We start from the raw sequence: 14,510 nt of genomic DNA, 5'->3' as shown, positions 1-14,510 counted from the left end.
GCCCCCCTCGTGTTCCCAAACCCCTCATTTCCCCATGTCCCCCCCATGACCCCATACCCCCCATAACCCCCCATAACCCCTGTGCCCTCCTCATGTCCCATTGTCCCCCATTTCCCCCATGTGCCCCCCCATGACCCCAAGCCCCCAAATCCCATATAACCCCCATGCCCCCTCGTGTCCCTAAATCCCCCATTTCCCCATGTCCCCCCCCGTGTCCCTATTGCACCCCATAACCCCCATGCCCCCCTCATGTCCCATTTCCTCCATGTGCCCCCCCATGACCCCACACCCCCAAATCCCATATAACCCCCATGCCCCCCTCGTGTCCCCAAATCCCTCATTTCCCCATGTCCCCCCCGTGACCTCATACCCCCAATAACCCCCTATAACCCTCATGCCCCCCCCCTTACCCTCCCTCCCCCCCTTTTCCCCCTCCCCATTCCCCCCCAAATCCTCCGGGCCGCCGGGGGGCGCCCTGACAATGGGCGTGGCTTAGTGACCACAGTGGGCGTGGCTTAGCGGCGGGACTCGGAAACAAGACTGTGTGGTGGGCGTGGCTTGTGCCGGCTGGGCGTGGCCTCAAGCTTTGTGGGCGTGGCTTTGAGGCTGATGGGCGTGGCTCGACGGCGGCGCACATTGGGTTTAAGCGCGGGGGTGGGCGTGGCTTGACGAGGGTGGGCGGGGTTTGAAGGAGGTGGGCGTGGTTTAAAGGGCGGTGGGCGGGGCTTGCCGGCGGTGGGCGGGGCTTGTGGGCGCAGCGCTCCGATGGCGGTGAGCCGGGCGCTCGCCCTGCGCCTGGCCTACGCGGCCACCGGCTGCGCGCTGGGGCTCTCGGCCTTCTTCACCTGGAGCCTGGCCGCTGCCTTCCGACAGCCCGCCACCGCCGCCGCCGGGGGGCTGTCCGGTACGCTGGGAACGGGAACGGGGCTGGGGATGGGGCTGGGGGGGGAGATCGGGGCGGGCAGGAGCCATTCGTGCCCCGGGTGCTGGGCCCGGGGCTGGGGCCGGGGTGCTGGGGCTGGGCCTGGGCCTGGGCCTGGGCCTGGTGCTGGGGCTGTGGTGCTGGGGCTGGGCCCATGGTTTTGGGCCCGTGGTGCTGGGGTTGGTGCTGGGGGGAGAAGGTGGCAGGCAGGAGCCGTTCGTGCCTGGGGTGCTGGTGCTGGGCCCAGGGTGCTGGGCCTGGGGGGCTGGGGCTGGGCCTGGGGGGCTGGGGCTGGGGCTGGGCCTGGGGGGCTGGGGCTGGGGCTGGGGGGAGAAATTGGGGCGGGCAGGAGCCGTTCGTGCCCATGGTGCTGGGCCCGGGGCTGTGGCTGGGGTGCTGGGGTTGGGCCTGGAGCTGGGGCTGGGGCTGAGGGGAGATTGCAGCGGGCAGGAGCCACTGGGACCCTGGTGCTGGGCCTATGGTGCTGGGCCCAGGGTGCTGGAGCTGGGCCCGTGGTGCTGGGGCTGGGGCTGGGGGGGTGATTGTGGCAGGCAGGAGCCGTTCGTGCCCGTGGTGCTGAGCCTGGGGTGCTGGGGTTGGTGCTGAGCCCGTGGTGCTGGGCCCAAGGCTGTGGCAGGCGAGCTCCAGGGGCAGTTCTGCACCCAGAGGTGCTCGGCGCTGGGATGGGATCCCCAGGGACCTGGTCACAGCTCTGGAGTTGGGGGATCCCTGTCCCAACGCTCTCAGAAACATGGTTTGGGTTTGGGGTCCGGAGCCGGGAGCTGGATTTGGGGATCCTCAGGGGGCTCTTCTGCGGTGGGAAGCTCCCTGTGACAGCCCCTGGGGGGCTTTGAGGCTCAGGTGGGGGTTTGGGGGCTTCTCCTGGCCTCCCCCAAGGGTATTTGGGGGGCTTGGGACCAGGGGCCGGGGTCTGGCTGCGTTTGCAGCTGGAGAAGCCAAGCAGCATTTTTTGGGACACGCCGACCGCACCTGCACGCGGGGAGCCCCAGGTGCCGGCCGGCCTTCTTACCGAAAAGAGGCTTTTATTTTAAACTTCAAAACTTCAAAGTTTTGTTGACTTTCCCGGCGAGATTTTGGCCTGGAAAGCAGCATTTACGCCTGCTCTGTGTTTTCAGGGAAAACCCAAATTGCCCGCTTCCTGAGGTTTGTACCCGCTGAAAGCATCCGGGCTGGATGCTCTGAGACAGGCGTTTGAGCTGCTTTTCGGACAGGCCACAGGCTGCAAAAACCCATCTTTATGTCCTCTGACATCAGTGGTGCATCAATATCTTGTTTAAGTTATATATTTTTCGTTAATGGCTGGGTTGGAGCAGATCGCAGCTGTCCCTCCATTTACCAGCTCCGGGGTTTTCTCTGGCTGAATTCAAGCAACCACCTGGAGCTTAAAGGGAAGTGAAATTTGGTAAAGAATCCGAATTTCTGCTTGCACACGAGTGAATCCAACGCTGCTGTGACCGCCTGGGTGTTTGCCCCAGCAGGGCAGCTGGGATGCCCGGGGTTGTGCTGGGTTTGCCATCCAGCCGATTCCCTCAGCTCCCTCTTCTTGCCATTCCTCCAAAATTCTTTAATTTTGATTAAAGGTAACAGGGGCTCAAGGTAAGCGAGATTAAAAAAAAATAGTCACTTGCGAGGTTGCACTCGGTGAATTCGCAAGCATCTGGGGAATGTCCAGGGGTAGAGCCTCGGCAGGATCCCCAAAGCCTCAGAAACGCGTTAAGAAATAATCAGAAAGGCTTTCGGCGTCTTTCGCTGTTGTGACAAAGCCGATTTAAGAGGCTCCCGTCATCTCCCACTCTCGGCTGCTTTTTCCTGCCCTTCTGCTTCGCTCTCCGTGTTCCCACAGGCGAAATGAGGTGAGATTTCTCCTTTATGCTCCTGAGCTGATCATTTATAGCGTGCTGTCCTGCAAACTGGCTGGGACTGAGGAACAAAACCACTCGTGTACGGCAAGGACCTTTTGAAATTTGTTCTGCTGCCAGCCGAGCCTTCAAGCCAAGTTGCGCCAGCCTCCAGGGACAGACATTTCACGTGGGTAGGGTGCTCGGGCACTGCTGGAGGGGGAGCCTTAAAAAAAAAATAATAAATAAATAAGAATTGCTGTTTTTTTTTTCCCCTGTGCACTGAAGCGAAGGCTGCTTGCAGAATTAAGTTTATTCCACGAAAAAAAAATCAGCGTGTAGGAGGTTGGCCTTGTGTTTAGGCACCGCAGGTCGTTCAGTTTCGGGTATTTCATGGGGTTTTGTTTTTGGCACCCCTTTTTGTTGTCACACGCTAAGCAGCTCTTAATTTCCACTGGCAGAGAATGGCAGGGAAGGAAGTGGGCGAGCGGCTGAAACTTTCCGCTGTGCAGACGCTGCAACGTTCGCTCTCAGGCACTGCTGTGTGCCCTTCGGTCTCCAAAAAACCCTCTTTCGACTTTTTTTTAACGCAGCCAGAAGGACGGCTTCTCCCCTAATCCCCCCGGCACGGCTCAAGCGCGGTGCTGTGGGCGCTGCTGGTGGCATGGGGCGAGCATAAAACCCCGCTGGAGGTGTCCTCGTGCGCTCCGTGGGGTCACTGTCTTCACCCCAGGCTTTCATTTTTTGGGCCAAAAAGTGCCTTTTTTCGTTCAGGAGCTTCCAAAAGCGATCCGAGCACCTGCGTGAGCTGCAGGTCCGGCTGTTGCGGCTGGCAGCGCTGACACTTTATGGGGGGGGAGGAGGATTGTTTAGGCTGGTGTAGCTGGCAGTTTAGCAAAAATTGCTAATTAACGTGCCTCTAATTAAGCCAAGGCTTCTGCCAGCCTTCTCTGCGAGCGTGCTGGTGCGTGCAGATCTGGTTGTAGCAATCCTTCTGGTTCTCCCATCACCTCTGCTGGGTGTCTTTGCTTCTCCCTTGCCCGCGTGGGGTTGCAGCCTGCCGAAATTTTTGCTGAGGTGCACTTGGTGTTATCAGGGGCGTGTTTTTTAGGATGTTTATCTGGGTGCTTCCTCTCTCCTGAGCTGTCCTGGGCTCTGTTTTAATCTCTGTAAGAAGCCTCGCTGATCCCCCTGGCATTAGGAACCCCTGGCTTTGTAATCGTTTTATTTATCTTTTCCTAATCTTCCAGAGAACTTTTCCTCCTGTGTTTTCCTTTCAAATTTTTCTTCCACTACTGGTTTCGTTAAATTTCACCTGCTTGGATGCAGTCATTGGACTAAACTTCAAATTAATTTCACCCGAGCTGCAGCGTCCAAGTTTCCTTGGCGAGCGGTGGGGTTGTGCTGAGGCTGTAACCAGAGCCCTCAATTCCCCAATTTCTAGTTATGAAACCAGAAGCGAGCAATTCCAGGTGCTGAGCAACCCCCTTTCCAGTCTTTCTGGTTGGTTTTCATGCTAATAACCCCCCCCCAAACCACAGCGCCCGGTAAGATCAGCTCGCTAATCCTCTAAATCTCAGCTCTGCCTCCAGCCGTGCCCACGTGGGGATTTTCTCATCCTCTTCAACCGGGGGCAGACCTCCCCTATCAGCCCCTTGTTCTAAGCAGCGACCCCCGGCCGAGGCTTTCCGATAACCCCCGGGACAGCAGCTCAACGGATCCATCACGGGACCCCAAAAGTCATCCCCGAATTAATGCTGCCCGTCTCGGTGGTTTGCCATTTCGTTTGGAGCTGGTCACAGCGGCTTTTAGACCTCAATGTTTGTATGTTTGACCTCCCCCCCCCTCACCGCCTTAAATTAATTTTTTTTTTTGAAGTAAGCCACGAATCTCCACGAAACTGATGTTTTCGTTCAGCCAGGGGCAATTTAAAAGAGAAGAAAGCAATTAAAATGTTTTCAGGATGGATCCAGCCCTTTCCCGAGTGGCTTTTAATGTTCTTGTGTGTGTATCTTCTCTCCTTAAATTGAATAGAGAAAGAGTTGTGGGTTTTTTTTGTTTTTTTTTTTCCACTCCAAAGAGACTTTATTGGCTGTTTCCAAGCTGCTCGGATATTTCTGGCAAAATAGAGAGCTTGTGCTTTGAGAACATAATGTGGACCAGATATTAAAGCAGCTGCAAAGGAGATGAAACACAAAGCGCACTTTTCAGACACTGCAAAACTTTACAAATATCTGATAAGTGGAAGGAGCAGAAGCTGGCTGAGGCTGGTCACAGCACCCACGGCGTGCAAAAACTACGATGCTCTGAAGGCACCGAGAGGAAAATCCAGGGAAATCCAGGCAGATTGGCTTGGTCCCTCTCCAAAAAAAAAAAAAAAACATAAAAAAAACAAAACAAAAAACAAAAAAACAAACAAAAAAAAGCATCGCAGGAATAAAACACTTCCAATTGCTCGGATTTGCATACAAAATACTTAAAAAGAAGTTAAGTTGTGCCTTGTGCCTGCCTTATTGTCGTAAGCAGTGGCTAAAAGTGGGGAAAAACACATTAAAAGAAAGCACAAAGCCAAAGCCCAGGGTTTGTGCTTTGCTGTGATCTTGTGAGGGGAGAAGCGAATCCTTCCCACGTGGAAAATGTGATAAATGTGATGTTGGTTTCGTCTTCAGCACGAATGGCAGAGGCACAAAGCATCCGAAATCTGAACATCTTCCATTTCCTGCTTCGAAACGCGGCCGCTCGGGCCAGCCCGGTGCCGAGCAAGCAGCTGAAATTTTCTTTCAAAAATCCCCTTTTTTTTTTTTTTTTTTTTTTTTTTTTTATAATTCTTGCGCCCGTGCAGCCCGATCTGCTTTCCTCTGAACCGAAACGTCCCAAAATAAACAGCCAAGCCCTCGATTGCACGTGCCCAGAGGGAGGTTTTACCGAGGGCTTTTCGCTAGAATACTCCAAAGACTCCTCTCCTCCCAGAGCTGTTTTCCTTAAATATTTCGGTGTTGATCCTCAGCTATTTTGGCAGAATTACTGCTTAGAGAAAACCCGTTTTTAACCTCTTCCAAAAACAGCTGATGCTGAGCTGGCTTGGCTCGGAGTGCCGGAAGAGAGCGTTTTACCCTTTCTGGGAATCAACCAGCGAAGGCAACGCTTCTGCAACTCAAAAATGGGAAAAATGAGCTTAAAACGGGCGCTGCTGAGTAGCAGAGAGTGAAAAAAGAGGTTTTGCAGATGGAAAATGACGGAAGGCCTTGAAAAAACTCTTTTTGCTGCTCACTGTAGACTTCATCTTTTCCAGAACAGTGCAAGTAGATTTTAATACTTTTTATTTTTATAATTTTATTCTCATTTTTCTCTCTGTCAGCTTTGTCCCGTCGTCCACAAGCGCTTGGAGCTCCATGCAGCTGGCAGGAGAGCTCCAGTGCTCGGCGTCTTGGCCTCGCTCTACACATTTGTTGTGTTTTTTTTAATTTTTTTTTCCTCGCTCACGCATTTGTTGTTTTTTTCCCTCGAATCTGGCCCGCCCGTTAGTGCCGTACGCCGCGTCCCAGCACGGCGTGCAGACGTGGCCTCTGGCTGCTCCGAGCTCCGGGAAGGCTGCGCTGTTTTTTTTCCTGCCAAACAATGCGATTTTGTTGTTTTTCTTTTTTTTTTTTTTTTTTTTTTTTTTACAGGGACCAGGGCTCTGAGGAAGCCTCCGTTCGCTCGCAGCTTTTTGGTTTTATGCTGGGAGAAAGCGAAAGTTTGGTCCCACGTCAGCTGAAGCGTGCCAGCCTGTCTGTCGGTTGGCTTACCAAAATATTTAGGATTTCGTCTTTTTCTCCACCTGCCTAAAAGCTGAGCTCGCTCCAGCTTTGCGACTTGCCTTTTAGGATGTATTTAGCCGTGTTCCAAGTATGCTGCAGGTTTTTATATTTCAAATATGAATTAAACAGCAGCTCAGAGGTATAAAAGGCTTTAAAAAAAAAAAAACCCTGCCCCTGTCGCTGTTGTTTCAGATGTTCTCGTGGTTGTTTGATGGGCCAGCTTCCTTTTCCTGGAGCTTTGTGTACTTTGGATAATTAGTGGGTTTTTTTTTTTTGGTTTAAAGGTAACAACTTTCCCGCTGCTCTCTGTCGGAAATCCCTCGATTGTGTTTTGTTTGGTGCCTCTCGTTTTAGGGTGGTTCCAGCTTGGAGTAAATCCACCCAGCCAAAACCTTTCCCTGGAAAGGGGGGGGGCGAGTTTTTTGGTGTTATTTCCAGCAGGTGATGTCACTGCAGCTTCTGGGTCTGCTCCAAAAATCCAGGTGTGGATGGGGAGGGGATTTGGGGGAGCCTGAGGATGCTGAAGGTCCTGCGCTTAATCACTGCAGGCTTTAAATGCCGTCACTTTTATTCCTATTCCAGTAAAAAAAATATATTAAAATGTGCTTTTTTTTTTTTGCAGTTGCACAGGTGACTGAGTTAGCTGCTGTTCTGCTGCCTGCATCCAGCTGAGGGGTTTGTGTTAAAGCTGCTGGCCCCTTTTTTTGGGGGATTCAGGACCAGAGTCCTGCTCTCGTTTCTTTTGCCTGTGTCTGAGCACACGCGCGTTTCCTCTGCTGCTGTGGATGCTTCTTGAGGCAGCTCTGCCAGCTGATTTAACTTCTTGTAGCCTTTTTCTGCCCTTTTAGGGGAAAAAAAAAACACCAAACCCCGCTGCTCTGCAAGCTCCGTAGCCTCGCTGAAGGATTTGGGGGTGTTTTAGGGGTGCAGGGGAGAGGCAGGCGGAGCTGGCGAGGACCCCGCTCCCCCCTGTTTCATGGGATAACGAATATTTTGGTGATATTTTGGGGGAAAAAGGGTTCTCTGTGCCTCTCGGCCCTGTGACCCAGCCCTGCACGTGGAGGAGCTGGGTTTTTTTGCCTTGTCACCGTTCGGGATTTACTGCTGAGGGTTGCCCCACGGCTTCCTTTCGGGCGCTGCGTCAGGCTTTAGGGCTGGGGAAGAGTCAGGGGAGGCTGGGGGGGGGATCTGGTGATGCTCATGTGCTTCTTCTGTTCTTACCACAAGAGCTTTTGGGGCATGAGAGGCTTTTTTGGCGTGGAAACACGAGCAGCTTGACTCAGCACTTCAGATCAATTGTGCTAAGTCATCTGAAAGCGCCGGTGGGGAAGCAGCTTGGTTTTGCTAATCACAAAGCCAAAGTTCCTTATTTTTTTTATGTTTTTTTTTTTAATGTGAGTTGAACTTGCTGGAGCACGAGCTTAAAGGTAACGTGAAGTCGAGGAAGTGGTGGATCAGCAAGCTGGGCGCTGGGCTTTGCCACCAAATCCCATGGCAGGCTTTCTGGAGGGCATCACCAGCGCAATCACGGTCATCTGCAGAGCTCCCAAATGCCTCCTGCCAGCCCCGCCGTGGCACAGCAGCATCCCTGCTGCCCTGGGGAGAGCCACAGCAGCAAAATCCGGAGTTCCCCTAGTGAAAAGTTGCCTTTTCTGCTCCATCCTCCACCTTTTTTCTTCCTCTGGGGCACCGTGGAGGGTGTCCGCAGCCACTTGGCACCACCCTAAGGCACTGAAAGTAGCTGCAGGGGGGGTTCTGTGTTATTACAGGGTACCCTGGAAAGCAGCCTGGTATTTTAGCAGTGCTATCGTCCTTTTTTGTCCTTTTTTGTCCTTTTTTTCCTCCCTCCTTGCTGCCACCCTTAAAATAAGACGTCTACAGGAGGTGGCTGCAAAAAGGAGGAGCACCGGGCAGCTCTTCAAGCATTTGGACCCACTTTTCTTACACCGAGTGCCTGGTCTCGGTTTTTCCTTTGTTTTTGGTGAAAAGGAGGCTTTTTTTAAAAGCACAAGATCAGGGGAGGATGTGTCATTTCTCCTTACATCAGAAAGTGCTCGGTACTTGGGGGCTTTTGTGCCTTTCGCTCCCTCATTTCCTCTCCCTTCTGACATTTCTGGGGTTGAAATGTGGTTGGGGAATGGTCCCCTAAGCCCTTGGAGGTGCCTTTTGCTGCTTCCACAAAAGCCGTGCTGATCTTAAAACACAAAACAAAGACCTGGACGTGCTCAGCTGCTTGTCTGCTTGTGTAACCCGCACGTTTTGGGCCAGCCCCAGGAGCGCGGAGCCAGATTTCGTCCACCTTCAGCACCTCCCGAGCGTGCTTTGCCCTAAAGTGGGAATTGTATGTAAATAATCAGCTGGGAGCTGAACTCCTGCACCCTTCTGCTTTCAGAAACGCCGACAGAAATGTCACAGCCCTTTGAAAATGAAAACCCGACCAGCTTGGCAGCAGCCTTGTGGGGTTTTGTTCCCCGGTGCTTCCTTTGTGCGTTAAGGGCTTGGGCCACGCGGTTCAAACGCTCAAGCTGCTGTCAGAATATTTCCAAATAAATTGGGAAAAAAAATAGAAATAGCTGTACGGTTCTCTGAAAGCACAGAAAACAGCAAGGAGGACAGGAAGGCTTTGTGATAATTGGGTAAAACCCGAATTAAGCTCGTTTGGGAGAGCTTTGGATCATGTTCCTTGTACTCTTGTGCAATTATCCATCGGCACAGCAGCGCGTGGTCCCGTCCCCTCCTCGTGGTAACCCTTCTTTAGCATAAGGAGTAAATTTGCTCTGTGGATAAATGCAAAGGAAAACAAAGGTTTTCCTGTAGGGCAGCTGGATGGTGACACCGATCCCAGTGGCTGGTAATTTTGGGTTACCTCAAGGGCTCGGAGGGGGTTTGTGTGCATGGATGCCCTGTGGGGTTAAGTGGAGATGTGCTGGAGCCAAAAAGGATCCGGACCTGTACCCTAAAGCCTGCCCTAAAGCTGTGGGGTGCTTGCGGAGGGTGATGCTCACACGGGCAGCCCTTTTGGCCCCCGTTTTCTGAGTGCCCTGGCAATGAAGCGTTAACACTCAGTGATTTTTTGGGGGCGGTTTTTGGGATGTGCATTTATTCAGCACCTTTCTTTGCGGCGGTGTGATGCACGGTACTGATTCCCCTTGCTGTCTGATCGAGCAGGTGTTCTGGCGCTCTGGGCCCTAATCACGCATGTGATGTATGTGCAGGATTACTGGAGGACCTGGTTAAAAGGGCTGAGGTTCTTCCTCTTCATCGGGATCCTCTTCTCAGCCCTCTCAGTGGTGGGGATCTGCACCTTCCTCGTCCTGGCCATCACCAAGCACCAGTGTAAGTACCTGGCAGCGGTACTGGGAGCAGCGGCTGGTGCTGCTGGGGTTACTGGGGCTGGGTGGGAAGGAACAGACTGGGGAGGGGGGGCTCCTGCCACCTCTTGAGAGGCACCGTGAGGTTTTTGGGGAGGGTGCCAGAATGCATTTAATTTTTTTGGCTGTCACGACCCGCGGACACGAGAGCCGATGGGCACCACTCCCTGGGGCAGCGCCCGTCTGCTGCTGCCTGATAGCTCAACCTGCAAACAATCCCCATTTCCCAGCTCAGTCTTCAGCAGAAACTGGAATTTACTCCTCTGACAGCTGAGGGGAGTGCTCTGAAACACCGCGCCTCAGCGCTCGTAAAGCAGGTGGGCGAGGACTTTGCAATCTAAACACGAGCCAGCGGGGTGAGATGCCTTCGGAGCTCAGTCAGCACGCACAGCCGCGTCCCTGGGAGCTGTGCAAGTGTCATATGAGGGCTCGTGTCCTCGTGTCATTCCTCCCCGTGGTTGCTTGGCCGTAGATCAAAGGGAGAAGGATCATGTTTGTGTTTTTTTTTTTTTGGGACTGCGTTTTCGTTTGGGACCGAGGTTTTTTTTTTTTTTTTTTTTTTTTTTTTCTGGCCAGGCTGCGTAAGGAATAAAACGCTTTGTAAATGCACCTCGTGTCCTTGTGTCCTTGTTCTCTCTCCTAGCCCTGACTGATCCCAGGAGCTACTACCTGTCGTGCGTCTGGAGCTTCATCTCCTTGAAATGGGCCTTCCTGCTCAGTCTGTACGCCTACCGGTACAGGAACGAGTTCGCAGACATCAGTATCCTCAGTGACTTCTAACACTTGGACTTCAATCCCGTCTGAAGGTGCTGGAGGTCTGATCTGCCCCCCGAAGGCATGGTCCGTGCGAGAGATGCGCAAGAGGCAGAGAAGGAACTCACCCAGTGCTGCTTGGTTTGTCTGTCTGCAGTAGGGGTTCTTCCTAATTGCTTTTACTCAACCATTTAAAGTTTGGCTAACGATGTCAATCCAGTCTTTAACTTGCCCGGGAGTCCCAGTGTCTGGTAGCGGGTCAAAGACCCCATCTGCTTACACACAGCAGGTCCAGACCCACTCTTTGCGTTGCCCTCGAGTCCTTGGGCTTACACGTGGGGAGGAAGCCCACGCAGCACCCCGACACCTGGTGCTGGCGAGGGCATCGCCAGGTGGGTGCCCAGATGTGCCCAGAAACCCTGCTGGGTGGAAATCGTCTCCATCCCTTTAGTGCCAGGCATCCCTTGCCTCTCTCAGAGGTGGAGAGTGCTGATTCTGGCTGCTCACCTAGAAGGAATTTAATATTTTATTTCATGCTAAATTTTCTAGGGAGCAGGACAAGGTGTTCGGGTGGCAGGTGCGCTGGGGAAGGGCTTGCTTACCTGAACCTCAGGAGAAACCTGAACGTGATTCTTCTAAAAAAAAATATTTCCATAGGTAGCAGCGTTTCCTTTTCTCGGCTCGGCTTCCCTTTATGAGCAGGATGAGAGGGGGAAAGTTCAGTCCTCAAAAATAAAAAAAAGTATCTAGGAAGCCTCCAAAATGAGTGCCCGATGGAGGCACCGCCTGCGCTGCCACTGGTCCCTGCTGTGCTTTGGAAGGCGAGAGGTTTGAGCACGTAATAATTAAATAAAGTTGCTGAGGGTATTTTGCAAGCAGCTGACAACACCTGGATAGCATTCCCCTGGTTTTTGGGTGGGAAGATCCTCAATTTACCCAGCTTGGAGGGACGCCGGGTCAATGCACCAAGCCAGCCGTGCCGGGGAACCTGCTGGAGGCTGCTGGAGCCCGACAAAAGGCTGCGGACGTGAAATGCGCTTACGAGGTTAATGCTCAGGCTTTTAAATCCTAAAATCTCCCGTGCTGCTGACGTCGGGCTGCCAGCATGCCCGGCATTCCCTGCCACGGATCCGACGTGGGGTTTGCGGGAGGTTTTAGGGAGGTTTTAGGGTGGGTGTCTCCAAGAAGCCATCTCTCGTCTCACGTTTCCCCAGCACGACTCTGCCCACGTGTTCACAGCAAGCAGCACATTGGGGCTCCCTTCCCGGGCACACATCCCCAAAATCCCCTCGGCTGACCCCGGAGGTTTTTAAAGTTTATTTTTGTGACACTAAATTTGCCTACGAAACAGCTCACAGCATCTAACCCCACCCCCCCTCCCCGTTTTCTCCCTGCCATGTTTTAGCTCTGGAATTTCTACTTCCATCTCGGCTTTTTAAGAGATCGTCTCTGTAAATATATAATATATTTTTACATCGTTTCCGCTTCGTTTGCACGCTTGGTGTGAGGCTCGGTCCTGCAGCGGGATGGAGCGATCCACGGCGGGGCTCCTTCGTGTGTATCCCAGTGTCTCCTTGTACTAAGCTGCGCTGTGTAACTCGTGTGTGACACCACGGGGAGAGCAGAAATACACTCGTCTTTCTCACCAAAACGCTGTCTGCAGAATTTGTTCTATAAAATTGTTAAATTTCAGCTCTTTCCCTTTCCCATTGAAAGCTTGCAGGAGTGTGGGGAGGACAGGAATTGTACAAAACACTTCGCTTTTGGGGGCGATGCACAATCACAGCAATTTTAACCTTTACTGCACCCTGCCCATCTTTACCAGCACCCTCAAAACCTATAGCCACACGTAGCAATACCTGATGCAGTATTTTTCATTTGTTTTTTGTTTTTCCTCCCAAAACTTCATGCCCTGTCTTTCCCCTCCCCAAACCACACCTTCGAGGTGCGCTTTTATTTTGGAGCCGTGAATTTTCTCCCCGAGGGATCCCACAAAGGACTTACTGGGTTGGGGTCGTTGTCTTTATAAATAGTAAAAATCTCAGATCGTGCACCCCTGCAGCCCCAGGTGAGACTCCCAAACCTCTGCTCAGGGAGAAGACCTCACATATTTATTGCCCATCGTCTGCTTTCCGTCTCCTGGCTGGGGGGAGGCCGTGATAATGAGAACATTTGGAATAAATCTGGGAGGCGCTGGGGCAGCATCACCCCTTTGAAGCTTTTCCTCCAGGAGGTCCAAGTGGAGCTGGGGGAGCTCCAGCCACAAACGAAACGAGTTTGCTGGGCTCAGCCCCATCCCTGCTTACCTTCCCCAAAAAGACCCCAAGCAGCCACCCTGGGGGCTTCTGGGGTGAGAGGTGAGAGCTGAGGGGTCTGCTGGGGGCAGGAGGGGTCCTTTCCCTCTGCCACCCCAGCAGGAGCAGCCTGGAGGGGGGGTCCTGGTTGAACCAGGAGGGCAGCACCCATGGGTGCAGGGTGGGCAGCGGCCGGCGGAGGGCAGCAGCGGCTTGGCCATGGGGAGCAGCGGTGGAGCAGCACGGAGGGGGCGAGCTGGGACCCCCCCGGGCTGCAGCAGGGTCCTGCACCACCAGGGCAGCCCGGCTGAGGTCCCCTTGGAGCTGCAGCCAGGTTGGAGCCCTTTGGGCATGGACCAAGCCCTTTCCAAGCTGAGGTCTGCAAAAGTCACTGTTTTTTTTTTTCACCTAAATCCCCACCCCAGGATGGTCTGGAGGGTCTGGGGGGTTGAGATGCACCGGGGGGGGGGGGGGTTTGGGGGTTGCCTGTGCCTTGCTGGGGTCTCACGAGAGGCTCTGGGAGCTGCTCCTGCGCTGGGAGGTCGCTCCTGGCACCGCTCCCGGCTCCTTCGTGCCGAAATCCCAGCTGGTTTCGTTCTGCTGTGGAGCCACCGAGTCTCTGCCGTGGATGGGGATGAGCCGAGGGCTGACAGCACCAGACGGGGACAGCACCAGAGCCCCCCCCCAGGGCCTTGTCCCCTGCGTCAGGCCCTGGGGCTGAGCGGGTGGCCGGGTGGCGCAGCGAGAGGGATGCTCGGGGACGTTGGTACCCACCTGGCGTGGTGTCCCGACATCCCCCTGGCTGTAGGTTCCTGGCCACGAAGCTGCTCCTGGGCTGCCCGCGAGGTTCAGGTGATGGCTCTTCGCTTGGTTTTTGGGGTTTGGTGTCCCCTGGGTGGCTCCCCTGTGCTGTGGTTTGGGATTTGCAGCTCGGTGCGTCCAGGTGTCCTCCGAAACACGGGTAGGGCTGCACCGGTCAGGATGGGAAGAGGTTTTTTCCTACCCCACAGCAAGGTCTCCAGCCCCTGCCCCGAACCAGGCAGGGCAGCATCCCAGCCCAAATTCCAGGCTCAGCCCTTTGGAGCTGGGATGCGAGGGGAGCAGGGGCTCGGGTGGCTCTAAAGGGCCACAACCACCCCTCCAGCCCCCCACCTTGCACCAGGGCCCTTTCCTTCCTGCAGGTTCCCCAAAATCCTGGGGACCCCAGCTCCTTTCTCAGGGCAGAACAGGCTTCACCACCCAACAGCAGACTTTTGACGAAATTCCCTGTTTTTCCACCCAAATGGGGGTGCAGCAGCGTTCGTATCGCGCGGCGCTTGGCCACGCGAGGAAGCCCGCAGAAACGGGGCGGCATCTGCTGAACTCTGCACGCATTTTGTGCCTCAAAAAGGGTTTTTGGTGTTGGAAGGAGCCTGCCACGAAGCACAGCTCAGCCTGCAGCCCTCCAGCACCCTCTGGGTTCGGCTCTCCAGCACCTCGTTGAGGTCCCAGCACCCTCACGGCCGGCACGG

The 14,510-nt window shown here is 54.1% G+C and overlaps 1 protein-coding gene across 1 annotated transcript; it reads left to right on the top strand.

The window, feature by feature from the left end:
- Positions 1 to 711: 711 nt before the first annotated feature.
- On the top strand, positions 712 to 12,356 carry SLC48A1 (solute carrier family 48 member 1). The gene is made up of 3 exons (XM_027445345.3): positions 712 to 904; positions 9,750 to 9,917; positions 10,596 to 12,356. Exons 1-3 carry the CDS (start codon positions 766 to 768, stop codon positions 10,730 to 10,732), a joined length of 444 nt encoding a protein of 147 aa, XP_027301146.1. The 5' UTR covers positions 712 to 765; the 3' UTR covers positions 10,733 to 12,356.
- The last annotated feature ends 2,154 nt before the right edge of the window (positions 12,357 to 14,510 follow it).

This window comes from Anas platyrhynchos, chromosome 34 (assembly GCF_047663525.1).
Source record: "Anas platyrhynchos isolate ZD024472 breed Pekin duck chromosome 34, IASCAAS_PekinDuck_T2T, whole genome shotgun sequence".
In the NCBI taxonomy this organism is placed as follows: domain Eukaryota; kingdom Metazoa; phylum Chordata; class Aves; order Anseriformes; family Anatidae; genus Anas; species Anas platyrhynchos.
Note: the sequence above shows the minus strand (reverse complement) of the source record. Positions and strands in the feature narration are given on the sequence as shown.

Bases quoted from the DNA above. Each gene is read 5' to 3' on its own strand.
- SLC48A1 (XM_027445345.3), top strand. From the start codon at position 766: ATGGCGGTGAGCCGGGCGCTCGCCCTGCGCCTGGCCTACGCGGCCACC. The intron at 905-9,749 runs GTACGCTGGGAA...CTGATCGAGCAG, and splicing joins CGCCGCCGGGGGGCTGTCCG to GTGTTCTGGCGCTCTGGGCC. The intron at 9,918-10,595 runs GTAAGTACCTGG...TCTCTCTCCTAG, and splicing joins GGCCATCACCAAGCACCAGT to CCCTGACTGATCCCAGGAGC.